This window comes from Citrus sinensis, chromosome 8 (assembly GCF_022201045.2).
Source record: "Citrus sinensis cultivar Valencia sweet orange chromosome 8, DVS_A1.0, whole genome shotgun sequence".
Taxonomy (NCBI): domain Eukaryota; kingdom Viridiplantae; phylum Streptophyta; class Magnoliopsida; order Sapindales; family Rutaceae; genus Citrus; species Citrus sinensis.
The window spans coordinates 3,477,783-3,505,234 of NC_068563.1; the positions used below are offsets into that span (position 1 = coordinate 3,477,783).

The following is a 27,452-nucleotide window of genomic DNA, read 5'->3' on the forward strand; positions in this document are numbered from 1 at the left end:
AATATCTCATTGTTAAGAATTCTTAAAAAGTGAACTGAAGAAATCCCAAGCAACCATTTCATATAGGTTCAAAAACTTGCCACCATTCATAAACTCTACCATACAACAATTTGATATACATTATAAAAGTACTCTACTAGTTTACATTTCTTAAAACCATTGTAGGGACACTTAAGGAGTGGTTATTAAATCTATCCCAACACTCATAAAATTGTTCACTTTCTCTTTGATAAAAATCACTTATCTCTCTCTTAAGGGCAATTGTTTTAGATATAGGGAAAACCTTAGCGAGAAATTTATTGCTCAATCATCCCATGTAGTAGAACCAGTGGAAAGTGAATTCAACCAATCTTTTGCTTTGTCTTTTAATAAAAAAAGGGAACATATGAATCTTAATTGAATCATCGTTAGCTTGTGCAGAAACGACGCTACAGAAATTATGATACCGCGGACCAAAGGCGGACCGCCTGCAGAATCCGCCGCCATGCACGTAGAATAAGAGAGGGAGCTTCTTCTGGTTAGGGTTTTGGGCTTCATACGGAATGAAGATACGAGCAGATACGGGTGGTTCAGACGAAATAACAACGTCTTTGGATCGGACGCCAGTGGTGGGGTCATCGGAGGGTGGGATCTTTTCGCAGTCGGGTTCGAATAACTCAACCCTGCCGTCTTTGTAAACCCGGAAGAATCGGAATTCTTTTGGAATTTCCGAGTCGCTTGATGCCATGTTTTTAATTTGAAGGTTCGGTTTGAAATATAATCATAAAAGAGAAGAAGGGTTCTTTGTGTTTGTGCTGTTTGGTGAAAGAGGGAGAGCCATCAAACGTTTTATAATATGGGAACGTACGTAGTCACCTAACTTTCACAGCATCTTCTCGCCCATAAGTTTCTGTTTCTTTGACATTTATTTTTTCTTTTTTTCATACCTTTTTCTTATCAGTAAATATTTACGATATACGAATATGACGTTATATTCCAAATATAGATACGGGTCCGCCTAAGTACAGCTGCCCTGTAAAATGCGGACCCGATAGATAAAGGATTTAAGTGGGTTGCACGAATGCCTTTTTCAGGCCAACCAAACCAACAAATGAAAGAAACCAGTCACCAACTTCTTTTTCCTCTCTTCTGATCATCTGGTGGGAGAGAGGAAAACAAATAAACAATCTATTTCTGCACCACTGCATGCTTGTTATAAGGATAAGTTTCGAGCTATTATATCAACTACAAAATAAGTAAATAATGTTAGATATATATATTTTCATTTTAAAAAATTAACATGCAAATGGTAATTATATTAAATTTAATCACACATATTATGCATGTATTAGTTAGTTGTATTACCTCTAGGCTGTGTTTACTTTCTGGAGTGGGAGTAAGGAGTGTGAATTCATTTCACTCCAGTATTTACTTTAACAAATTGAGTAAGGATTGGGAATCCCACTATGTGGGCCCCACCCATTTTTGGAGTGAGGAGTGGATTCCCACTCCCACATCTCCCTTTTTTACCATTTTAATTTAATTTAATTTTATATTTTATATTTAATAAAATAAAATAAATAATATTATTATATTTAACTAAATAATAATTTGTATTGATTATAAGTTAAAATTACTTAAAATAATATTATTATATTAATAGAGAATTAATAAATATTACTATATGCTATCTTTATTTAATAATATAATATTATTATATTTATTTTAAAAATAATAGTACTATATTTATTTAATATTAATAATTAATAATAATAAATAGTTTATTATAAGAAAATATTAATTTTGTACTAAATAATATTATATCAATAAATAATAAATTTAATATAATTATATTAAATAAAATAATGTTTCATTTTATATTTATCCTTCTTTTTATTAAATTTAATATTATTATATTTAATAAATATTTAAATAATATTATTATATTTAACTAAATAATAATTATATTTGATTCTAACTTTTATTTACTTAAAAATAATATTATTATATTAATTGTTATGTTCATAATTAAGAATATTAATAATTATTATAAATTTACAAGTATAATAAAATAAATGTTTATTCATTAAATATATTTTTTATTAACTTTGTAATTAAAAATTATAATTCTTTGATTAAGGATAAAATTGTAACTTGAAACTATTTACTCCCAATCCAAGATAAAGTAAACACATAAATTGGATTCCAATCTCCATTCCATGCTTCCATTCTAGTACAAGTAAACAACATACTCTCACTCCCACTCCACACTCCCAATTCTAGGATTCTCACTCCAATCCAAAAAGTAAACGCTACCTCCCTAATGTATTCTAAAATTCTTCCCAACATTAATAAATTATTCGAAGGATTAATGAATTAGAAGAATTAGGATATAGTATTGAGCTGAGTTTTTATTTGAAAATTGAATTAATAGTCAGGATTATTTTAATTTTTTTATTTTTTATTTCTCGTGTCTAACAATTTTTACTCTCTTATTTCTTTTTCCGATTTGTCTTTATTTTATTGGAGTTAGAAAATCATTCTTTTTTATTTTATTGGAGTTAGAAAATCATTCTTTTTTTTCACACACTAAAATCACCGGCAATGGATCCACCTCATAACTAGTGGTGGTTTAAACCCCCATTAGAGTTTTTTAATTTTTAAAAAAATTAAAAAAAATTACTTGAGTTACTAATTATCCCTATTAAATTTTAAAAAATAGCCCATTTAATTTAAGGATAAAGATCCTCTCATGATTTAATCATATTTGAGTTTTGAAGAATCTTTTGACATTTATACATTATTATTTATGTATGGTCAAAGGATTTCTTTATGATACTGTATGTATTTTTACAGCATTGATAGTGGGATTAATGTGGACCATTAGTTTTAAGTATTTTAATCTCAATCGTCCATTTAATATAATGGATAATTAAATAATTAATGAAAATGTAGCACATAGTCTACAAGTTGTTGGTAAATATTTTTTTAATTTTAAATTAATATTAATTTGAGAAAAAGCCACACACATCCCAAGGTTTGCTCAAATAGTCATATAGATCCACTTAGTTTCATAAATGGTAATACAAACCCCTTAATTTTCATAAATGACTATTATACGTTTTGATTTACACAACCTAAATAAATATACATATAGTAATAGGATAAAAATAATAATAAATATCATATGATACAAATAAAATATTAAAATAAGTATAATTAATAAAATAACATGTATAATGAATTTTTTTAATGTTAAGTTATTATTAATCTATTCCGATGGATTAAAATTTGACTTTAAGATAGATATTAATACATATATAATTAGAAAAGATATTGTAAATAAAACACTATAAATTTTTATAAATTGTTGTGAGTGTTAGGTATAACTATTTCAATATTCTATATCATACATCATACTTAAGATGTTGATTTTGTTGAAGTGTTATGTTATTAAACATTAAGCTTTGCATTTATAATGTGCCACAACTTTAATGTAAAATGTAATAAAAAATATAAAGACGTTTTTTAGTAATCAATTGTATTGTAATATGATCAAATTACTATAGAGTTATCATATTTTCACTGTTGAATATGCATATGGTTCTTATTGAATACGAAGGTGCATCATTACAGATAGCACAATTTCATCATCATCATCATCTTGCACCATTTAAAAAAATGGAAATATAGACCTAAATTAAGCTAATGGAGGAAGACCAACAGTCCTGAAAAGTTGTTCCATAAATTTAAGCCTACAGTGATACTTATTTCTAAATTGACACTCCAAGTAACTTAAGGTATGTTCAGTATCATTTTGTAGCCCCTATTTTCATTTTCATTTTAATAGTACAGCTGTAATATATGTTTGGTGAGCCTAAACCTTAAATCAAATTATAAAATGTATTAAACAGAATCTATTTGATAGTAATAAAAGTTAAAACATGTTAAACACGTTTTCTGTAAATTACAAAACGAATTATAAAATAATATACTACATGTCTTCCAAAGTATAGCAAATAAAATATATTTTACAAACACTATTATAGAAAGACATATAAGACATATGTTAAGTTAGTAGATGTGATTTTTCTTGTATTCATTAAGACATGAATTGATACCCACACACACATATTGAGTACTTCTATCTACCCCTATTTATTAATAGAAGGGAAATTAAAATCGTAATTACCCTGATATATTATGAATTGATATATCACATATAAATATCAGTGAAAATTAATTTTTAGATTAATGTTGTAAACCATTTATAGGCATTTAATTAATCTAAGGTCAAATGAAATATATCACATGATATTTCATGCAGTAGTCCAATTTTTAACACTTTCATATAGTTTTGTAAGCTAATAAGCCAATGAAATATACTACATGAGAAATTGACGGGCTATTATTTATATTTCACTATTGGACAAATATGGATCTTCCAATTCTCTTCCATGGCCATAAATTAGAATAAAAAAAATCACATAGTAGAGACTACATCCATTTGCATGCTCTCAAAATAGATTTTGAAATTAGTTTTGCATGCTTTCAAAATAAATTTTGAAATTAGTTTGGTTACATGATAATCAAATTATCTTATAACATTAATGACATAATTTAAGCACTATTTTAACAATTGTGAGTTTTACATTAAATCTTCAAATTAATTACATATTGTCACTCTTTCTTGTTTTGCTTGAAATTTCTATTTAATAAAATTACGAAAAGTTGATCATGAATGGTTTAGGATACATAGGTAAGATAAACTTTAAAAGTCTAATGAAACATTTCTATGAATGTGGGTTTCATATGCATGTTCATATATTTCATTGAAATCATATATTTGATTGAATTTTGTGTTATTAAACGAAATATGTTATTCAAGTGAAACATGTGGGAATTTTTATAACTCTAGGGGTCGTCATTGAAATTTCGCATACTTCTACCAACTCCACGATCCAACAGTTCACCCTGTTAACCGGTTATGTTATTTTTTTATTAATAAATATAATGTACACTATTGATTAAATCTAATGGTTAATATTGCTTACACTATTAATGCTGTAAAATAATTACAGCATCATAGAGGGACCCTTCTTGGATTTACTTAATTATTATATTCTCATTTGTTTACCACTAATCATATAAAATATATTTGCTGAAATAAAAGATCAAATCAAGAGAAAAACCTGATCCAAAATTTAAACTTTAACTTTGAGAAAATAAAAATCCACACTTTAATTAAAAATAAAAGAGACAATCGCTCACATGGGTGTTTTATAAGTGAATTAGAAATAGCACACCCAAAACAAAGATAAATGGATGAAAATACTGCATACTTTATTCATATTGAAGTTGCCTTTTTTAGGCATTACATGAACAAACTTTAAAAAATAATAAGAGCCATTATCCACCAAATACTGCAGCAACTCTCCAGTAAGAATAACCTAAAGACCAGGTAAGCATAATCTTGCAAATAACACTACTAAACTTCCAAAAGACTAGGACCACAAAAAAGCACTTTATTGACACAATTAAGGAATTTTCAATAGGTTTTATTATTATTTAATTTAGTTCCATTAAATCTGTTAAAATAATCATTACAAACTCACTAATTTATAAAATTTTAGTTTTTATATTTTATCATTATGTAATTTAACCTCTGATAAATTGTTTTCATGAAGCCGCCACTAAGTGCATCACTCTTTCGAACCTTTTAGTCGTCATAAAGAGTTAAGAGTAAGTTTTACAGAATTAGGGCATGCGAGAGCTCATTGTAAATGTAGAAAATTCTTATCTCCTAGACCTTCTTAATTCTCTTTTATCATGATAATATATATGCTTTTATATAAAATTTATTTACTTATAAAAAGAATTTTAAAAAGCGGCTCCACGCATCGCTATCATGATTCGGTATATCTTTAATAAAGCTGAAGGCTTGCAGCTCTCAAACAGAAATAATAATTTTGATGACCTTTTTTTTTCCGGTATAAAAGGAAAAAGAAAAAAGAAAGTAATCAGCGGTTGCATAAGTAACCCAAGTCAATGAATTTTGAAATTTACGCCACCATGTCACTTTTCTGGACTAAAACATTGCGCTAATAGAGCATCATTCTATTAATTATGTCGTCATCACTGACGTCAAGTCTGTATCCATATTTGCAGCTGAAGCAGATCAAGAACAGTCCTCTTATCTTTAATTTTATACATTTTAATATTTATTGAATTTAAGATATATCAATTATGCGATTTATTAAAATTAAATATTTAATATTTTTTAATATTTTATTTTTATATATAGACCCGACCTCATATTTTTTCTCTTTCCTATGTTTTTTATTTTCCATTACACTCTCTTTCTCTCTTCTCTTCTCTTGCTTTTTTAATCCCTCGCTTTGGTTTGATTTTTTTTTCGCAATTACAAAAATTTCTTTACTCTCTCAAGATTTGATATGTTGTCATATTTTTATAATTTCGTTTTCTACAGTTAATTTAATTTTATCCTCATAAATGAATATATATGAATTAGATTAGTCAGCCAAAATGTAGAAAGAAGGAAGAACAGGGAATCAACTTCTTTTTGAAGCCCTGCAACCACCTTTTAAATTTATGCTGCGTTTACTTTTTGGATTGGAGTGGAAATCCTGAGGAGTTGAAATCCTTGGATTAGGAGTGTGGAGTGGGAGTGAGAGTAGGATGTTTACTTGGACTAAATGAAAGTATGGATTGTCAATCAGAATCCCAATTATTTGTTTACCTTGTCTTGGATTGGGAATCAATTGTTTTAAATTACAATTTTATCCTTATGTACAGAATTATAATTTGTAATTAAAAAATTAATAAAAAATATATTTGGAAAATAAAATAAATATTTTATTATATTTATAAATTAATAATAATTACTAATATTCTTAATTATGTAAATCATAATTTTTTATTAATTTAAATTTAAATTATGTGAATAAAAATTATTAATAATAGCAACACAAATGAAATATTATTATTGATAATATAGTACAAAATTAATATTTTTTTAGAATAAAATATTTATTATTAATTAATTAATTAATTAATTAATATTTATTAAAATTAATGTTTAATATTATTAATTTAAATATAATATTTATTTATTTTTATTTTATTAAATTTAATAAAATAAATATGATATAATTATTATTTTTAATAAATATGATATTATTTATTTTATTAAATATTATTTATTTATTTTAATTTTAATTATAAGGATAAAATGGGAAGAGGGGGGGTGGATTCCCACTCCCACCTCCCCCCATGGGAGTGGGAATCCCACTCCCCACTCCAAAATTGAGTGGGACCCACGAATTTCCACTCCCACTCCCTCTTTTTTTAAAGTAAGTAAACACTGGAGTAGGAGGAAATCACACTCCCATTCCAGCAAGTAAACACTACCTTAAGGTAGTGTTTACTTTCTGGAGTGGGAGTGTGGAGTGTGGATTCCTCCCACTCCAGTGTTTACTTACCTTAAAAAAGGGGGGAGTGGGAGTGGAAATCTGTGGGTCCCACCCAATTTTGGAGTGGGGAGTGGGATTTCCACTCCCATGGGGGGAGGTGGGAGTGGGAATCCACTCCCCCTCTTCCCATTTTATCCCTATAATAAAATAAATAAATAATATTTAATAAAATAAATAATATCATATTTATTAAAAATAATAATTATATCATATTTATTTTATTAAATTTAATAAAATAAAAATAAATAAATATTATATTTAAATTAATAATATTAAACATTAATTTTAATAAATATTAATTATTTATTTAATTAATAATAAATATTTTATTCTAAAAAATATTAATTTTGTACTATATTATCAATAATAATATTTCATTTGTGTTGCTATTATTAATAATTTTTATTCACATAATTTAAATTAAAATTAATAAAAAATTATGATTTACATAATTAAGAATATTAGTAATTATTATTAATTTAGAAATATAATAAAATATTTATTTTATTTTTCAAATATTTTTTATTAATTTTTTAATTACAAATTATAATTCTGTACATAAGGATAAAATTGTAATTTAAAACAATTTACTCCCAATCCAAGACAAAGTAAACAAATAATTAGGATTCTGATTGACAATCCATACTTCCATTTAGTCTAAGTAAACACCTTACTCCCACTCCACACTCCTAATCCAAGGATTCCCACTCCAATCCAAAAAATAAACGCAGCATAAAGGATTTGTGAGTAGTTGCCTCCTTCGGGAAAAGTGCCGACCCATAAAAAAAGTTATAAAAGTAAAACAATATACTAAATCTTTTATGCTTTCAAACATTTAGCGAGATGAATTCAGAGAGAGAAATGGCTCATAAAAGAATAAAACGGAGAATGAGGGATCAAATATTTTTAATATTTATCTTAAATAAATTTTATCATCAATTTATCTTAAATAAATCGAATATTAATTGAGTATAAATTAAGAATATTTTTTTAAGAGACTTGACTTGCTCCATCTTTATTATAGGATTGATAATCATTATTTGATTTTTTTTCAAAATTTGTGCGACTACTTAAAAGGAAAATAAAGCAACATAGTTAGTGGAGCATGAAAACGAATACCGCTGTCACATAAAATGCCACGATTATGCTGCTAAGTAAAAGTCAAAATTGATTTCCTCCCTCCTCCCTCCTACATTTGAAAGCACACATTTCATTCTAACGTAGATATCTAAGAGATTGATTAAAAGTCCATACCGTATGTGTTGGAGGAGCATGATTCCCACCAATAATGGAGTAGGTATGGCCGTATGGGCACGTTCGGTCAACGTCTTCTCTTCAGTTTTTAACATAGCCAACGTACACATGTAAAGATCTGTAAATATCAACAGACATTAAGTGAATTATTATATTTTAAGTTTTTGAAAAATAAATATTTTTCCAACAAAAATCTAAAATATAAGTGTAAATTATGAAATGGGATGGGTGTAAAAATTTTGTTAAAAGAAAATCTCATTTAATTGTTTAATTGAATTTTCATTTAAAATAAGAAATGAACTAATTTGTTAATTATTTAAGTAATTTTAACTAAAAAGGGGGGTTTATTAGGAATTTTGAGGAGTGTCAAAAGTCGTATGGTGGAATTTGTTTTTCTATTTGAAATTTGGATTTTTTGGATTAGTTTAGATTATACATAGTACTCTCTTAGTTCTGTATAAGAGAGTAATAAGGATAGAAATAGTGTAAAAAAGAGTCCTTATTACTATTTCTATCCATTTAAAAGTGATAAATTAAATGGGGGTATGAAACCGTACCAGTGACATATATACTATAGAGTTCTCATTGAACGACTCTCTATAACTCTTCAATATTGAAATGTTAATCAGTTAATTATGTTCTGTCAATAACAATTCAATCACGAGTATGGCGACATGAAAAGTAATTGACTTAATATATGTCACTGGTACGGTCGCTGTCTCAATAAATTAATTGACTAATCCAATCTAAGAAAGAGAAGAGGCCCTCGAGGCATAGAAATAGTAATAAGGATAAGGGTAGTCATGGTGCACTGTTGTAGGTGGCCCTTGTCCTGGAGGCACATTGTTATTGTACTTAAAAGGAGGCGGAGGAGGAGTGCCCCAAGAAGGAGAAGACCCCGATGGCCGCTCAGATGTCCGCGGAGGTAGCGGTGGCGGAGGCGGAGATGACGTTGGCGATGGTGGTGGAGGCGAATGGTAATAAGATTGTGGGGGTGAGTAGTGAGTCGGTGGTGGTGCCACTGGTGTATCAGACTCTTCTGGTGACGGTGGTGGGGGTGAACAAATAACAGGACAGGTAGCACAGTCACTTATACATAACAAACCCGCTGCAGGACCTGCCGTTTGGTCCTCGGCTGCAACTCCTTTGAGCATCATCGTCATCATCTCCATGAGCAGAACAAACCATTCTCGCCGTCGAAATGTAACACTCTTGACGTGATGATGATCCATCTTGATCAGTGTTGCAGTTGCATAAGCTTGGAAAGATTGATCTGGCTTTTGAATTTGTAAAATGTGACTCAAAAGCTAGCAATACTTATCTCTTGTTACGTGACAATAAATATATGGATGGATGCGTGTGTATGGAATAATTAAACTAATACTATAGAGCTCACTAAAGAGTAAATTACTTTTCATGTCGAAATGACAATAAATTACTTTTCATATATTACTTTTCACTAAAGAGTTGATATTCACTAAAAAGTAAATTATTTAAAGCTAATCCGTGTGTATGGCAAAATCTCATGGTAAGCATAATTGGAAATGGACTAAATGGATTAGATTCAAATTTAATTCTAAAATCTTGATTAGACTAAGAAATTATGAATATATATGGGTTAATATAATTGGTAAGCATAATTGGGAACTGATGTGAAAAAAATATATATGTAATTATGAATTAAAGGTTAATAATATAAAAGAAATTATAATTATGAAATAAAAATTAATAATATATAGATATAGTATATATAAATTTTAAATGAGGTATAATAAATTTTTATTTTATGAGTGGAAGATATATTAATATAATTTTTAAGATATAACAGTTAAATGCGTAAGTGTAAAATAAAAAACATCACACTCATATTTCGTATATTACTTTTCACTCAAGAGTTGATATTCACTAAAGAGTAAATTATTTAAAGCTAATCCGTGTGTATGGCAAAATTTCATGGTAAGCATAATTGGAAATACACTAAATGGATTAGATTCAAATTTAATTCTAAAATCTTGATTAGACTAAGAAATTATGAATATATATGGGTTAATATAATTGGGAACTGACGTGAAAAAAATATATATATGTAATTATGAATTAAAGGTTAATAATATAAAAGAAATTATAATTATGAAATAAAAATTAATAATATATAGATATAATATATATAAATTTTAAATGAGGTATAATAAATTTTTATTTTATGAGTGGAAGATATATTAATATAATTTTTAAGATATAACAGTTAAATGCGTAAGTGTAAAACAAAAAACATCACACTCATATTTTGTATATTACTTTTCACTCAAGAGTTGATATTCACTAAAGAGTAAATTATTTAAAGCTAATCCGTGTGTATGGCAAAATTTCATGGTAAGCATAATTGGAAATGGACTAAATGGATTAGATTCAAATTTAATTCTAAAATCTTGATTAGACTAAGAAATTATGAATATATATGGGTTAATATAATTGGGAACTGACGTGAAAAAAATATATATATGTAATTATGAATTAAAGGTTAATAATATAAAAGAAATTATAATTATGAAATAAAAATTAATAATATATAGATATAATATATATAAATTTTAAATGAGGTATAATAAATTTTTATTTTATGAGTGGAAGATATATTAGTATAATTTTTAAGATATAACAGTTAAATGCGTAAGTGTAAAACAAAAAACATCACACTCATATTTTGTATATTACTTTTCACTCAAGAGTTGATATTCACTAAAGAGTAAATTACTAAAGAGTAAATTATTTAAAGCTAATCTGTGTGTATGGCAAAATCTCATGGTAAGCATAATTGGAAATGGACTAAATGGATTAGATTCAAATTTAATTCTAAAATCTTGATTAGACTAAGAAGATATATTTCGTTCATTTATCAAAGTCTTCTCTTTTATTTAATAATTCAAAATATTTATTTATTTGCTATTAGTCAATTAATTTATTCTTAAGTACTTATTTACTTATATGTGAATTTATGACATCTTATTTTATTTTTTATTTTTATTGATATTTTATTTTAAAATACTCAGCTAATAGTATATATATATATTAACAAAATTATTATCAAGAAGCATGCTATTCATTGGTTGGTTATGTTATAAAATATTTTTAAAATAATTGATGTATGGTTAATTTAATATTCAAGTAGCTTTAATCATTTATCTTATAGGCAATAATATATCTCATATATATAACAGTGTAAAATTTAAATAATTTAAATTTGTTTGTTATAATTATAACTACCAATTACTAATTTATTATATATATATATTTTAGTTAGTTGTATTTTAAAATTAATTTTAATTTTCCTCATTAAATATCTACGAATAACTTCATTCAAATTTAATTTAACAGAGTCCAATCCTCTCTTGTACAGAACTGAGAGAGTACTATGTATAATCTAGACTAATCCAATCTAATTTGATTAGGAATTTATTTAATGTGCCTTAATGTTTACCACTTGAGACAACGACCGTACTAGTGACATATATTATAATACTTGTAACATTATTGAGCAACAGTTGTGATAATATCAGACTAATTAGAGAACTCGTAACACAGAGTACGCAACTTGGAACATAAACACACAAACAAGAGTTCTTGTGAATTCAATCCCCTTTTTGGATCAGTTACACACAAATTTCCATGATGGCTAAAAAAATATAACGATGAGATTATGTGGAGTAAACATCTATAGGTGAGTTTTTGGCTAGGTATGAAAAATAAATTATAAAGTAGGGATATTTTTTACATTAACTTAATTTAGATTTTTCCATTCAATAAAAAGCTAAAAAATTGGCTTATTTTATTAAGTCAAAATTATCTAAAAAGTCTCATTAAATTATAAAAACAAACACATAAAATTAACTTAATTAATTAAGTTAAGTTACTTTAAGTCATTAAATTAAAAAAACAAACAACCACCTTAATCTTTTTTTTTTCTTTTTGGGAAGAAAATTTCTGTTGAACATGTGAAAAGTGAAAACAATGGGAGACACAATTGTACTTTTTTAGACAAAATCTCATGGTAAGCCACACACCCGTAGTAAAATACTATGTAATGAAAAAAAAAATGAATTTAAATACTTTATATAAGTTGCAAACTGGAATCAGATATTGGAATTTATATTTCAGGATTTCGATTCAACGACTCTCTATAACTCTTCAATATTGAAATGTTTATCGGTTAATTATGTTATGTCAATACCAATTCAATCACAAGTATGGTGTTATGTCAATACCAATTCAATCACAAGTATGGCGACATGAAAAGTAATAAAACAACCACAATTGACAATTAATATTTGCTTTCAATACTATTTCTGAGGGAACCATTATTTTGCTTGATGAAGGAGATGAATTTATTGGTCAACTCCAAAGCATTTGTACATGTAGGGTTTCTCAAATAAAAGACATGCTTCTCATCGAGATGCTCAACGAGCTCCACTCTCCCTTTCCATCCACTTTTCTTCAACTCCTCGTAGTAATTTTTCCCAGCGGGACACAAGTAGTCTCTCTCAGCCACAAATATCAAAACCCTCTCACCCCCAAGCCTAGCCAGATCCTCTGCGGGCGGTTTCATTCTAGGATCCTGCGGCCCATCATTATTTGCGCACATGTACAACCACATCTCATCGTCCTCCGTACCGCCAAAAAATGGGTGTACCATCGTCACCCCAACCAAGTTCACACCGGGTAGCCCGATTGATCCGACCCGGAACGCCAGAGTGTGTGCTATGTTCCCTCCTGCACTGTCCCCACCAATGAAAACTCTCCCAAGATCAGCATGATGATTCAACCATGGGTCAGGTCCGTTTCCGCTAACATGGGACGCCACCCACTTGAGTGCGGCCCACGAGTCTTCGTAACAAGCGGGTATGGGTCGATCCGGGAAGAGTCCGTACTCCACGGATACGACTATGGCATTCGCTTGAGAAGAAAAGGTGTTACAGAAATCATGATAGGGCCTCGGAAAGGCGGAGAAAGTGCAGAACCCACCGCCATGCATGTAGAGTAAGAGAGGGAACTTTTGTTTATCAGGGTTTGTTACTTTAGGAATGAAAATACGGGCGGAAACCGTTGGTTGAGATGAAATAACAACATCTTTGGATCGGACGCCGCTGATGGGGTCATCGAACGGTAGAATTTTGACGGAGGGGGGTCGGAAGAACTCGAGGCAGCCGTCATTGTAAACCCGGAAAAATGGGAACTCTTTGATAATTTCTTTAGGGCTTGAACTTGATGCCATTAAAGAATACTGAGTAAAACAATAAGTAAAAATAATAAAGAAAAGAAAAAGGAGTGGTCCCGCGCACTATTTTGAAACTGGCATAACGTTTTATAATTGGAAAATGTTAAATATGAAGAAGAATGAAAGAAAACTGAGAAAATGAAGCATGTGCTGAGAGAAGAAAGAGAGAGAAAAAAAGCCGACAGAAGAGAGAGAGATGAAATAAAAAAACAGCCAGTAGTTTCTCTTAGTAAGAGAGAGAGTATGCATGCAGCTTTCTTCTGAGGTAGAGTCGAGGATGGCAAACTTGTTTCCCAGGGACTAAACTCTGCTTGTAATTCGAAGCTTTCAATCTTTTATAATTCACAATTGCTGTGAAATGGATCATTCACAAACGGCAGCAATGAATGACAAATTCCATCAAATAATGTTCTTACTAAGTTGTGTGTTGTGTTTGTAGAGTTTAATTGAGGTACAGACATACTCTAATAATATGCCATTTTTGTGCATATTTATTTAGTTTGGTATCATCACTTGTTTTCACATTTGTTCGTATTGTATAATCATACTGTATTTTATTAACAAGTTGTTTCTTTCATAAATTAAAATGCCTTATAAACATATTCATAGTTCCTCTTTACATTTTATTTTAGGTTTGTTTTCTTTTTTAACACCAGTTTTCTTTTAAGTCAATAGCAACTCAATCTTCTCTCTATTCATGTGAGCGGAGTTCGAACTCTAAATATTTTATTTTCAATACGAGTTCGAACTCTAAATATTTTATTTTCAATACGAGGGATTTTATTAATAACCTTAACACATGCATTACATCAAGTTCAAGCCTACGAGTAAATCCTTCCTGTTACCGTGCCCGTAACAGGAAGGATTTTATTAATAACCTTAACCCTAAATATACTAACAAAAGCAAAACATACATATAATCCCTCTCATAAACACCGCACTAATTAACTAAAGTTGTGTGATAAACGAAACAAACTTATTGATCAGCTCTACAGCTTTTTCACATTTAAGATTGTCGAAATAGAAGCTATGCCCTTCGCCGTGAGTCTCAAAAAGGTCCACCGTTCCTTTCCACCCACTTTTCTTCAAGTCTTCGTAGTAATTCATAGCCACAGGTTTCAAAAAATCTTTCTCAGCCACAAATATCAAAACCCTCTCACAGCCAAGCCTGGCCAGATCCTCTGCGGGCGGTTTCAGCCGAGGATCCTGCAACCCTGCGTTTGTTGGACACATATACAACCACGTCGCATCTTCTTCAGGACTAGTGCCACCAAAAAATGGATGCACCATGATCACCCCAACCAACTTTACACAAGGTAACCCGATTGACCCGACCCGAAACGCCAGAGTGTGTGCAATATTCCCTCCAGCGCTGGCTCCTCCAATCAAAACTTTCCCAAAATCAGCGTGATCATTCAACCATGGCTCGGGTCCATTTCCGCCAGCATGGGACGCCACCCAGTTGAGTGCAGCCCACGAGTCTTCGTAACAAGCGGGTATGGGTCGATCCGGGAAATTCCCATATTCCACGGACACCACTATAGCATTAGCTTGTGCAGAAAAGACGCTACAGAAATTATGATACCGCGGACCAAAGGCGGACTGCCCGCAGAATCCGCCGCCACGCACGTAGAATAAGAGAGGGAGCTTATTCTGGTTAGGGTTTTGGGCTTCATACGGAATGAAGATACGAGCAAACACGGGTGGTTCGGACGAAATAACAACGTCTTTGGATCGGACGCCGGTGGTGGGGTCATCGGAGGGTGGGATCTTTTCGCAGTCGGGTCCGAATAACTCAACCCGGCCGTCTTTGTAAACCCGGAAGAATCGGAATTCTTTTGCAATTTCCGAGTCGCTTGATGCCATGTTTTTAATTTGAAGCCTCGGTTTGAAATATAATCATAAAAGAGAAGAAGGGTTCTTTGTGTTTGTGTTGTTTGGTGAAAGAGGTAGAGCCATCAAACGCTTTAAAATATGGGAACGTACGTAGTCACCTAACTTTCACAGCATCTTCTCGCCCATAAGTATCTGTTTCTTTGACATTTACTTTTTCTTTTTTTCATACCTTTTTCTTATCAGTAAATATTTACGATATACGAATATGACGTTGATATTCCAAATAATTACAGTTAATGTGACTTACAGCTGCCCTGTAAAATGCGGACCCAATAGATAAAGGATTTAAGTGGGTTACACGAATGCCTTTTTTAGGCCAACCAAACCAACAAATGAAAGAAACCAGTCACCAACCAACTCTTCTTTTTCCTCTCTTCTGATCATCTGGTGGGAGAGAGGAAAACAAATAAACAATCTATTTCTGCACCACTGCATGCTTGTTATAAGGATAAGTTTTGAGCTATAATATCAACTACACAATAATACACAATAAGTAAATAATGTTATGATATATCTTTTTTTTTATTTTTAAAAATTAATATGTAAATAATAATTATATTAAATTTAATTACACATATTATGCATGTATTGGTTGGTTTTATTACCTCTAATGTATTCTAAAATTCTTCCCAACATTAATAAATTATTCGAAGGATTAATGAATTAGAAGAATTAGGATCTAGTATTGAGCTGAGTTTTTATTTGAAAATTGAATTAATAGTCAGGATTTTTTTTATTTTTTATTTTTTATTTCTCTTATCTAACAATTTTTACTCGCTTATTTCTTTTTCCGATCTGTCTTTATTTTATTGGAGTTAGAAAATCTTTCTTTTTTTTCACACACTAAAATCACCGGCAATGGATCCACCTCATAACCCGTGGTGGTTTAAACCCCCATTAGAGAAAATAATTTCAAAAAAAATTAAAAAAATTACTTGAGTTACTAATTATCCCTATTAAATTTAAAAAAAAATAACCCCATAAACTTATAATCCCAATTAATTTAAGGATAAAGATCCTCTCATGATATGATCATATCTGAGCTTTGAAGAATCTTTTAACATTTATACATTATTATTTATGTATGGTCAAAGTTTACTTAATTATTATATTCTCATTTATTTACCACTAATCATATAAAATATATTTGCTCAAATAAAAGATCAAATCAGGAGAAAACCTTATCCAAAATTTAAATTTAACTTTGAAAAAATAAAAATTCACGCTTTAATTAAAAATAAAAGAGACAATCGCTCAATGGCGGATCTAGAAAAATAATTTACGGGGGGCTAAATTAGATAATAGTAAAATATAAAAAACTAAGATTTTGAATATATAAAATATTTGCTAATACATTTATAATTATTCTCTATGCATTTTCATATTTTAAAAATGTTATGCAATAGACTCATTATCAATATTATTAAATTTATTGTTTCCTATCTAAGTAACCAAACTATCATTTATTCTATCCGATTCCAAAGATGATTCATCATGAGTTTCATTATTGAAAACATTCGCTTTACTATTATTATAGAAACTGGAAGAATTAATACTATTTTTTAGAATAGAAAATATTTTGGGTGGTGGGTTATCATTATTTTTAATTAAGATATAGATTTTTATAATTCTTAAAAGTTAAAGTTTAAATTTTATGGGGTTTATAATTTATAGTGACTATTTTAATAAATTTAATGGGGCTAATTAAAAAGCTAAAATATTTTTCTCTTTTATTTTTAAAATTTTTTTTGGCCAGTGGGGGCTCAAGTCCCCACTGGTCACAAGCTGCATCCGCCCCTGCAATCGCTCACATGGGTGTTTTATAAGTGAATTAGAAATAGCACACCCAAAACAAAGATAAATGGATGAAAATACTGCATACTTTATTCATATTGAAGTTGCCTTTTTTAGGCATTACATGAACATGAACAAACTTAAGAAAATAATAAGAGCCATTATCCACCAAATACTGCAGCAACTCTCCAGTAAGAATAACCTAAAGACAAGGTAAACATAATTTTGCAAATAACACTACTAAACTTCCAAAAGACTAGGACCACAAAAAAACACTTTATTGACACAATTAAGGAATTTTCAACAGGTTTTACTATTATTTAATTTAAGCCCATTAAATTTATTAAAATAATCTTTACAAACTCACTAACCTATAAAATTTTAGTTTTTATATTTTATCACTATGTAATTTAACCTCTGATAAATTGTTTTCATGAAGCCGCCACTAAGTGCGTCACTCTTTCGAACCTTTTAGTCGTCGTAAAGAGCTAGAGTAAGTTTTGCAGAATTAGGGCATGCGAGAGCTCATTGTAAATGTAGAAAATTCTTATCTCCTAGACCTTCTTAATTCTCTTTTATCATGATAATATATATGCTTTTATATAAAATTTATTTACTTATAAAAAGAATTTTAAAAAGCGGCTCCACGCATCGCTATCATGATTCGGTATATCTTTTATAAAGCTGAACGCTTGCAGCTTTCAAACAGAAATAATAATTTTGATGACCTTTTTTCCGGGTATAAAAGGAAAAAGAAAAAAGAAAGTAATCAGCGGTTGCATATGTGGAAGGCATCAACTCACAATGGACAACAAATCTAAGTAACCCAAATCAATGAATTTTGAAATTTACGCCACCATGTCACTTTTCTGGACTAAAACATTGCGCTAATAGAGCATCATTCTATTAATTATGTCGTCATCACTGACATGGAGTCTATATCCATATTTGGAGCAGATCAAGAATAGTCCTCTTTAAAATATCTTTAATTTTATACATATTAAGAATTTAAGATATATCAATAATGTAATTTATTAAAATTAAATATTTAAAAACTTTAATATTTTATTTTTATATATAGACCCGACCTCATATTTTTTTTCTCTCCTCTTTTTTTTATTTCCCATTGCACTCTCTTTCTATCTTCTCTTCTCTTGGTTTTTTAATCCATCACTTTGGTTTGATTTTTTTTCTCAATCACAAAAAATTATTTACTCTCTCAAGATTTGATATGTTGTCATATTTTTATAATTTTTTGAATTTTGTTTTCTACAGTTAATTTTAGTTTTACCCCTCATAAATGAATATACATGAATTAGATTAGTCAGCCAAAATGTAGAAAGAAGGAAGAACAGGGAATCAACTTCTTTTTGAAGCCCTGCAACCACCTTTTAAATTTAAAGGAATTGTGAGCAGTTGCCTCCTTCGGAAAAATTGCCAGCCCATAAAAAAAATTATAAAAGTAAAACAATATACTAAATCTTTTATGCTTTCAAACATTTAGCGAGATGAATTCAGAGAGAGAAATGGCTCATAAAAGAATAAAACGGAGAATGAGGGATCAAATATTTTTAATATTTATCTTAAATAAATTTTATCATCAATTTATCTTAAATAAATCGAATATTAATTGAGTATAAATTAAGAATATTTTTTTAAGAGACTTGACTTGCTCCATCTTTATTATAGGATTGATAATCATTATTTGATTTTTTTTCAAAATTTGTGCGACTACTTAAAAGGAAAATAAAGCAACATAGTTAGTGGAGCATGAAAACGAATACCGCTGTCACATAAAATGCCACGATTATGCTGCTAAGTAAAAGTCAAAATTGATTTCCTCCCTCCTCCCTCCTACATTTGAAAGCACACATTTCATTCTAACGTAGATATCTAAGAGATTGATTAAAAGTCCATACCGTATGTGTTGGAGGAGCATGATTCCCACCAATAATGGAGTAGGTATGGCCGTATGGGCACGTTCGGTCAACGTCTTCTCTTCAGTTTTTAACATAGCCAACGTACACATGTAAAGATCTGTAAATATCAACAGACATTAAGTGAATTATTATATTTTAAGTTTTTGAAAAATAAATATTTTTCCAACAAAAATCTAAAATATAAGTGTAAATTATGAAATGGGATGGGTGTAAAAATTTTGTTAAAAGAAAATCTCATTTAATTGTTTAATTGAATTTTCATTTAAAATAAGAAATGAACTAATTTGTTAATTATTTAAGTAATTTTAACTAAAAAGGGGGGTTTATTAGGAATTTTGAGGAGTGTCAAAAGTCGTATGGTGGAATTTGTTTTTCTATTTGAAATTTGGATTTTTTGGATTAGTTTAGATTATACATAGTACTCTCTTAGTTCTGTATAAGAGAGTAATAAGGATAGAAATAGTGTAAAAAAGAGTCCTTATTACTATTTCTATCCATTTAAAAGTGATAAATTAAATGGGGGTATGAAACCGTACCAGTGACATATATACTATAGAGTTCTCATTGAACGACTCTCTATAACTCTTCAATATTGAAATGTTAATCAGTTAATTATGTTCTGTCAATAACAATTCAATCACGAGTATGGCGACATGAAAAGTAATTGACTTAATATATGTCACTGGTACGGTCGCTGTCTCAATAAATTAATTGACTAATCCAATCTAAGAAAGAGAAGAGGCCCTCGAGGCATAGAAATAGTAATAAGGATAAGGGTAGTCATGGTGCACTGTTGTAGGTGGCCCTTGTCCTGGAGGCACATTGTTATTGTACTTAAAAGGAGGCGGAGGAGGAGTGCCCCAAGAAGGAGAAGACCCCGATGGCCGCTCAGATGTCCGCGGAGGTAGCGGTGGCGGAGGCGGAGATGACGTTGGCGATGGTGGTGGAGGCGAATGGTAATAAGATTGTGGGGGTGAGTAGTGAGTCGGTGGTGGTGCCACTGGTGTATCAGACTCTTCTGGTGACGGTGGTGGGGGTGAACAAATAACAGGACAGGTAGCACAGTCACTTATACATAACAAACCCGCTGCAGGACCTGCCGTTTGGTCCTCGGCTGCAACTCCTTTGAGCATCATCGTCATCATCTCCATGAGCAGAACAAACCATTCTCGCCGTCGAAATGTAACACTCTTGACGTGATGATGATCCATCTTGATCAGTGTTGCAGTTGCATAAGCTTGGAAAGATTGATCTGGCTTTTGAATTTGTAAAATGTGACTCAAAAGCTAGCAATACTTATCTCTTGTTACGTGACAATAAATATATGGATGGATGCGTGTGTATGGAATAATTAAACTAATACTATAGAGCTCACTAAAGAGTAAATTACTTTTCATGTCGAAATGACAATAAATTACTTTTCATATATTACTTTTCACTAAAGAGTTGATATTCACTAAAAAGTAAATTATTTAAAGCTAATCCGTGTGTATGGCAAAATCTCATGGTAAGCATAATTGGAAATGGACTAAATGGATTAGATTCAAATTTAATTCTAAAATCTTGATTAGACTAAGAAATTATGAATATATATGGGTTAATATAATTGGTAAGCATAATTGGGAACTGATGTGAAAAAAATATATATGTAATTATGAATTAAAGGTTAATAATATAAAAGAAATTATAATTATGAAATAAAAATTAATAATATATAGATATAGTATATATAAATTTTAAATGAGGTATAATAAATTTTTATTTTATGAGTGGAAGATATATTAATATAATTTTTAAGATATAACAGTTAAATGCGTAAGTGTAAAATAAAAAACATCACACTCATATTTCGTATATTACTTTTCACTCAAGAGTTGATATTCACTAAAGAGTAAATTATTTAAAGCTAATCCGTGTGTATGGCAAAATTTCATGGTAAGCATAATTGGAAATACACTAAATGGATTAGATTCAAATTTAATTCTAAAATCTTGATTAGACTAAGAAATTATGAATATATATGGGTTAATATAATTGGGAACTGACGTGAAAAAAATATATATATGTAATTATGAATTAAAGGTTAATAATATAAAAGAAATTATAATTATGAAATAAAAATTAATAATATATAGATATAATATATATAAATTTTAAATGAGGTATAATAAATTTTTATTTTATGAGTGGAAGATATATTAATATAATTTTTAAGATATAACAGTTAAATGCGTAAGTGTAAAACAAAAAACATCACACTCATATTTTGTATATTACTTTTCACTCAAGAGTTGATATTCACTAAAGAGTAAATTATTTAAAGCTAATCCGTGTGTATGGCAAAATTTCATGGTAAGCATAATTGGAAATGGACTAAATGGATTAGATTCAAATTTAATTCTAAAATCTTGATTAGACTAAGAAATTATGAATATATATGGGTTAATATAATTGGGAACTGACGTGAAAAAAATATATATATGTAATTATGAATTAAAGGTTAATAATATAAAAGAAATTATAATTATGAAATAAAAATTAATAATATATAGATATAATATATATAAATTTTAAATGAGGTATAATAAATTTTTATTTTATGAGTGGAAGATATATTAGTATAATTTTTAAGATATAACAGTTAAATGCGTAAGTGTAAAACAAAAAACATCACACTCATATTTTGTATATTACTTTTCACTCAAGAGTTGATATTCACTAAAGAGTAAATTACTAAAGAGTAAATTATTTAAAGCTAATCTGTGTGTATGGCAAAATCTCATGGTAAGCATAATTGGAAATGGACTAAATGGATTAGATTCAAATTTAATTCTAAAATCTTGATTAGACTAAGAAGATATATTTCGTTCATTTATCAAAGTCTTCTCTTTTATTTAATAATTCAAAATATTTATTTATTTGCTATTAGTCAATTAATTTATTCTTAAGTACTTATTTACTTATATGTGAATTTATGACATCTTATTTTATTTTTTATTTTTATTGATATTTTATTTTAAAATACTCAGCTAATAGTATATATATATATTAACAAAATTATTATCAAGAAGCATGCTATTCATTGGTTGGTTATGTTATAAAATATTTTTAAAATAATTGATGTATGGTTAATTTAATATTCAAGTAGCTTTAATCATTTATCTTATAGGCAATAATATATCTCATATATATAACAGTGTAAAATTTAAATAATTTAAATTTGTTTGTTATAATTATAACTACCAATTACTAATTTATTATATATATATATTTTAGTTAGTTGTATTTTAAAATTAATTTTAATTTTCCTCATTAAATATCTACGAATAACTTCATTCAAATTTAATTTAACAGAGTCCAATCCTCTCTTGTACAGAACTGAGAGAGTACTATGTATAATCTAGACTAATCCAATCTAATTTGATTAGGAATTTATTTAATGTGCCTTAATGTTTACCACTTGAGACAACGACCGTACTAGTGACATATATTATAATACTTGTAACATTATTGAGCAACAGTTGTGATAATATCAGACTAATTAGAGAACTCGTAACACAGAGTACGCAACTTGGAACATAAACACACAAACAAGAGTTCTTGTGAATTCAATCCCCTTTTTGGATCAGTTACACACAAATTTCCATGATGGCTAAAAAAATATAACGATGAGATTATGTGGAGTAAACATCTATAGGTGAGTTTTTGGCTAGGTATGAAAAATAAATTATAAAGTAGGGATATTTTTTACATTAACTTAATTTAGATTTTTCCATTCAATAAAAAGCTAAAAAATTGGCTTATTTTATTAAGTCAAAATTATCTAAAAAGTCTCATTAAATTATAAAAACAAACACATAAAATTAACTTAATTAATTAAGTTAAGTTACTTTAAGTCATTAAATTAAAAAAACAAACAACCACCTTAATCTTTTTTTTTTCTTTTTGGGAAGAAAATTTCTGTTGAACATGTGAAAAGTGAAAACAATGGGAGACACAATTGTACTTTTTTAGACAAAATCTCATGGTAAGCCACACACCCGTAGTAAAATACTATGTAATGAAAAAAAAAATGAATTTAAATACTTTATATAAGTTGCAAACTGGAATCAGATATTGGAATTTATATTTCAGGATTTCGATTCAACGACTCTCTATAACTCTTCAATATTGAAATGTTTATCGGTTAATTATGTTATGTCAATACCAATTCAATCACAAGTATGGTGTTATGTCAATACCAATTCAATCACAAGTATGGCGACATGAAAAGTAATAAAACAACCACAATTGACAATTAATATTTGCTTTCAATACTATTTCTGAGGGAACCATTATTTTGCTTGATGAAGGAGATGAATTTATTGGTCAACTCCAAAGCATTTGTACATGTAGGGTTTCTCAAATAAAAGACATGCTTCTCATCGAGATGCTCAACGAGCTCCACTCTCCCTTTCCATCCACTTTTCTTCAACTCCTCGTAGTAATTTTTCCCAGCGGGACACAAGTAGTCTCTCTCAGCCACAAATATCAAAACCCTCTCACCCCCAAGCCTAGCCAGATCCTCTGCGGGCGGTTTCATTCTAGGATCCTGCGGCCCATCATTATTTGCGCACATGTACAACCACATCTCATCGTCCTCCGTACCGCCAAAAAATGGGTGTACCATCGTCACCCCAACCAAGTTCACACCGGGTAGCCCGATTGATCCGACCCGGAACGCCAGAGTGTGTGCTATGTTCCCTCCTGCACTGTCCCCACCAATGAAAACTCTCCCAAGATCAGCATGATGATTCAACCATGGGTCAGGTCCGTTTCCGCTAACATGGGACGCCACCCACTTGAGTGCGGCCCACGAGTCTTCGTAACAAGCGGGTATGGGTCGATCCGGGAAGAGTCCGTACTCCACGGATACGACTATGGCATTCGCTTGAGAAGAAAAGGTGTTACAGAAATCATGATAGGGCCTCGGAAAGGCGGAGAAAGTGCAGAACCCACCGCCATGCATGTAGAGTAAGAGAGGGAACTTTTGTTTATCAGGGTTTGTTACTTTAGGAATGAAAATACGGGCGGAAACCGTTGGTTGAGATGAAATAACAACATCTTTGGATCGGACGCCGCTGATGGGGTCATCGAACGGTAGAATTTTGACGGAGGGGGGTCGGAAGAACTCGAGGCAGCCGTCATTGTAAACCCGGAAAAATGGGAACTCTTTGATAATTTCTTTAGGGCTTGAACTTGATGCCATTAAAGAATACTGAGTAAAACAATAAGTAAAAATAATAAAGAAAAGAAAAAGGAGTGGTCCCGCGCACTATTTTGAAACTGGCATAACGTTTTATAATTGGAAAATGTTAAATATGAAGAAGAATGAAAGAAAACTGAGAAAATGAAGCATGTGCTGAGAGAAGAAAGAGAGAGAAAAAAAGCCGACAGAAGAGAGAGAGATGAAATAAAAAAACAGCCAGTAGTTTCTCTTAGTAAGAGAGAGAGTATGCATGCAGCTTTCTTCTGAGGTAGAGTCGAGGATGGCAAACTTGTTTCCCAGGGACTAAACTCTGCTTGTAATTCGAAGCTTTCAATCTTTTATAATTCACAATTGCTGTGAAATGGATCATTCACAAACGGCAGCAATGAATGACAAATTCCATCAAATAATGTTCTTACTAAGTTGTGTGTTGTGTTTGTAGAGTTTAATTGAGGTACAGACATACTCTAATAATATGCCATTTTTGTGCATATTTATTTAGTTTGGTATCATCACTTGTTTTCACATTTGTTCGTATTGTATAATCATACTGTATTTTATTAACAAGTTGTTTCTTTCATAAATTAAAATGCCTTATAAACATATTCATAGTTCCTCTTTACATTTTATTTTAGGTTTGTTTTCTTTTTTAACACCAGTTTTCTTTTAAGTCAATAGCAACTCAATCTTCTCTCTATTCATGTGAGCGGAGTTCGAACTCTAAATATTTTATTTTCAATACGAGTTCGAACTCTAAATATTTTATTTTCAATACGAGGGATTTTATTAATAACCTTAACACATGCATTACATCAAGTTCAAGCCTACGAGTAAATCCTTCCTGTTACCGTGCCCGTAACAGGAAGGATTTTATTAATAACCTTAACCCTAAATATACTAACAAAAGCAAAACATACATATAATCCCTCTCATAAACACCGCACTAATTAACTAAAGTTGTGTGATAAACGAAACAAACTTATTGATCAGCTCTACAGCTTTTTCACATTTAAGATTGTCGAAATAGAAGCTATGCCCTTCGCCGTGAGTCTCAAAAAGGTCCACCGTTCCTTTCCACCCACTTTTCTTCAAGTCTTCGTAGTAATTCATAGCCACAGGTTTCAAAAAATCTTTCTCAGCCACAAATATCAAAACCCTCTCACAGCCAAGCCTGGCCAGATCCTCTGCGGGCGGTTTCAGCCGAGGATCCTGCAACCCTGCGTTTGTTGGACACATATACAACCACGTCGCATCTTCTTCAGGACTAGTGCCACCAAAAAATGGATGCACCATGATCACCCCAACCAACTTTACACAAGGTAACCCGATTGACCCGACCCGAAACGCCAGAGTGTGTGCAATATTCCCTCCAGCGCTGGCTCCTCCAATCAAAACTTTCCCAAAATCAGCGTGATCATTCAACCATGGCTCGGGTCCATTTCCGCCAGCATGGGACGCCACCCAGTTGAGTGCAGCCCACGAGTCTTCGTAACAAGCGGGTATGGGTCGATCCGGGAAATTCCCATATTCCACGGACACCACTATAGCATTAGCTTGTGCAGAAAAGACGCTACAGAAATTATGATACCGCGGACCAAAGGCGGACTGCCCGCAGAATCCGCCGCCACGCACGTAGAATAAGAGAGGGAGCTTATTCTGGTTAGGGTTTTGGGCTTCATACGGAATGAAGATACGAGCAAACACGGGTGGTTCGGACGAAATAACAACGTCTTTGGATCGGACGCCGGTGGTGGGGTCATCGGAGGGTGGGATCTTTTCGCAGTCGGGTCCGAATAACTCAACCCGGCCGTCTTTGTAAACCCGGAAGAATCGGAATTCTTTTGCAATTTCCGAGTCGCTTGATGCCATGTTTTTAATTTGAAGCCTCGGTTTGAAATATAATCATAAAAGAGAAGAAGGGTTCTTTGTGTTTGTGTTGTTTGGTGAAAGAGGTAGAGCCATCAAACGCTTTAAAATATGGGAACGTACGTAGTCACCTAACTTTCACAGCATCTTCTCGCCCATAAGTATCTGTTTCTTTGACATTTACTTTTTCTTTTTTTCATACCTTTTTCTTATCAGTAAATATTTACGATATACGAATATGACGTTGATATTCCAAATAATTACAGTTAATGTGACTTACAGCTGCCCTGTAAAATGCGGACCCAATAGATAAAGGATTTAAGTGGGTTACACGAATGCCTTTTTTAGGCCAACCAAACCAACAAATGAAAGAAACCAGTCACCAACCAACTCTTCTTTTTCCTCTCTTCTGATCATCTGGTGGGAGAGAGGAAAACAAATAAACAATCTATTTCTGCACCACTGCATGCTTGTTATAAGGATAAGTTTTGAGCTATAATATCAACTACACAATAATACACAATAAGTAAATAATGTTATGATATATCTTTTTTTTTATTTTTAAAAATTAATATGTAAATAATAATTATATTAAATTTAATTACACATATTATGCATGTATTGGTTGGTTTTATTACCTCTAATGTATTCTAAAATTCTTCCCAACATTAATAAATTATTCGAAGGATTAATGAATTAGAAGAATTAGG

General features: G+C 30.4%; 5 protein-coding genes and 1 long non-coding RNA gene across 7 annotated transcripts; 1 reads left to right on the forward strand and 5 right to left on the reverse strand.

The window, feature by feature from the left end:
- Positions 1 to 593: 593 nt before the first annotated feature.
- LOC127899084 (uncharacterized) lies at positions 594 to 15,927 on the forward strand. The gene is made up of 2 exons (XR_008050898.1): positions 594 to 742; positions 15,880 to 15,927. It is a non-coding gene; the product is annotated as an uncharacterized LOC127899084 (long non-coding RNA).
- Positions 13,038 to 14,273, reverse strand: LOC102606653 (2-hydroxyisoflavanone dehydratase-like). The gene has a single exon (XM_052431861.1). It carries the CDS (start codon positions 13,993 to 13,995, stop codon positions 13,045 to 13,047), a length of 951 nt encoding a protein of 316 aa, XP_052287821.1. The 5' UTR covers positions 13,996 to 14,273; the 3' UTR covers positions 13,038 to 13,044.
- Positions 14,756 to 15,890, reverse strand: LOC127899082 (probable carboxylesterase 5). The gene has a single exon (XM_052431862.1). The coding sequence runs from the start codon at positions 15,862 to 15,864 to the stop codon at positions 14,947 to 14,949; it is 918 nt and encodes a 305-aa protein (XP_052287822.1). The 5' UTR covers positions 15,865 to 15,890; the 3' UTR covers positions 14,756 to 14,946.
- LOC127899083 (probable carboxylesterase 5) lies at positions 14,756 to 26,898 on the reverse strand. Of its 2 annotated transcripts, none has more exons than XM_052431864.1 (2): positions 25,758 to 26,898; positions 14,756 to 14,832 (listed from the first exon to the last, which is right to left on the reverse strand). In XM_052431864.1, exon 1 carries the CDS (start codon positions 26,743 to 26,745, stop codon positions 25,828 to 25,830), a length of 918 nt encoding a protein of 305 aa, XP_052287824.1. In that variant the 5' UTR covers positions 26,746 to 26,898; the 3' UTR covers positions 14,756 to 14,832; positions 25,758 to 25,827. The 2 variants fall into 2 exon arrangements, with proteins under 2 accessions (XP_052287824.1, XP_052287823.1); XM_052431863.1 differs by lacking the exon at positions 14,756 to 14,832 and adding an exon at positions 25,637 to 25,713.
- Positions 20,354 to 20,839, reverse strand: LOC127899116 (leucine-rich repeat extensin-like protein 5). The gene has a single exon (XM_052432089.1). The coding sequence runs from the start codon at positions 20,837 to 20,839 to the stop codon at positions 20,354 to 20,356; it is 486 nt and encodes a 161-aa protein (XP_052288049.1).
- Positions 23,919 to 25,147, reverse strand: LOC127899081 (2-hydroxyisoflavanone dehydratase-like). Its single transcript, XM_052431860.1, has one exon. It carries the CDS (start codon positions 24,874 to 24,876, stop codon positions 23,926 to 23,928), a length of 951 nt encoding a protein of 316 aa, XP_052287820.1. The 5' UTR covers positions 24,877 to 25,147; the 3' UTR covers positions 23,919 to 23,925.
- Positions 26,899 to 27,452: the final 554 nt, after the last annotated feature.

Coding starts and splice junctions, on each gene's coding strand:
- LOC102606653 (XM_052431861.1), bottom strand. CDS start 13,995: ATGGCATCAAGTTCAAGCCCTAAAGAAATTATCAAAGAGTTCCCATTT.
- LOC127899082 (XM_052431862.1), bottom strand. CDS start 15,864: ATGGCATCAAGCGACTCGGAAATTGCAAAAGAATTCCGATTCTTCCGG.
- LOC127899116 (XM_052432089.1), bottom strand. CDS start 20,839: ATGGATCATCATCACGTCAAGAGTGTTACATTTCGACGGCGAGAATGG.
- LOC127899081 (XM_052431860.1), bottom strand. CDS start 24,876: ATGGCATCAAGTTCAAGCCCTAAAGAAATTATCAAAGAGTTCCCATTT.
- LOC127899083 (XM_052431864.1), bottom strand. CDS start 26,745: ATGGCATCAAGCGACTCGGAAATTGCAAAAGAATTCCGATTCTTCCGG.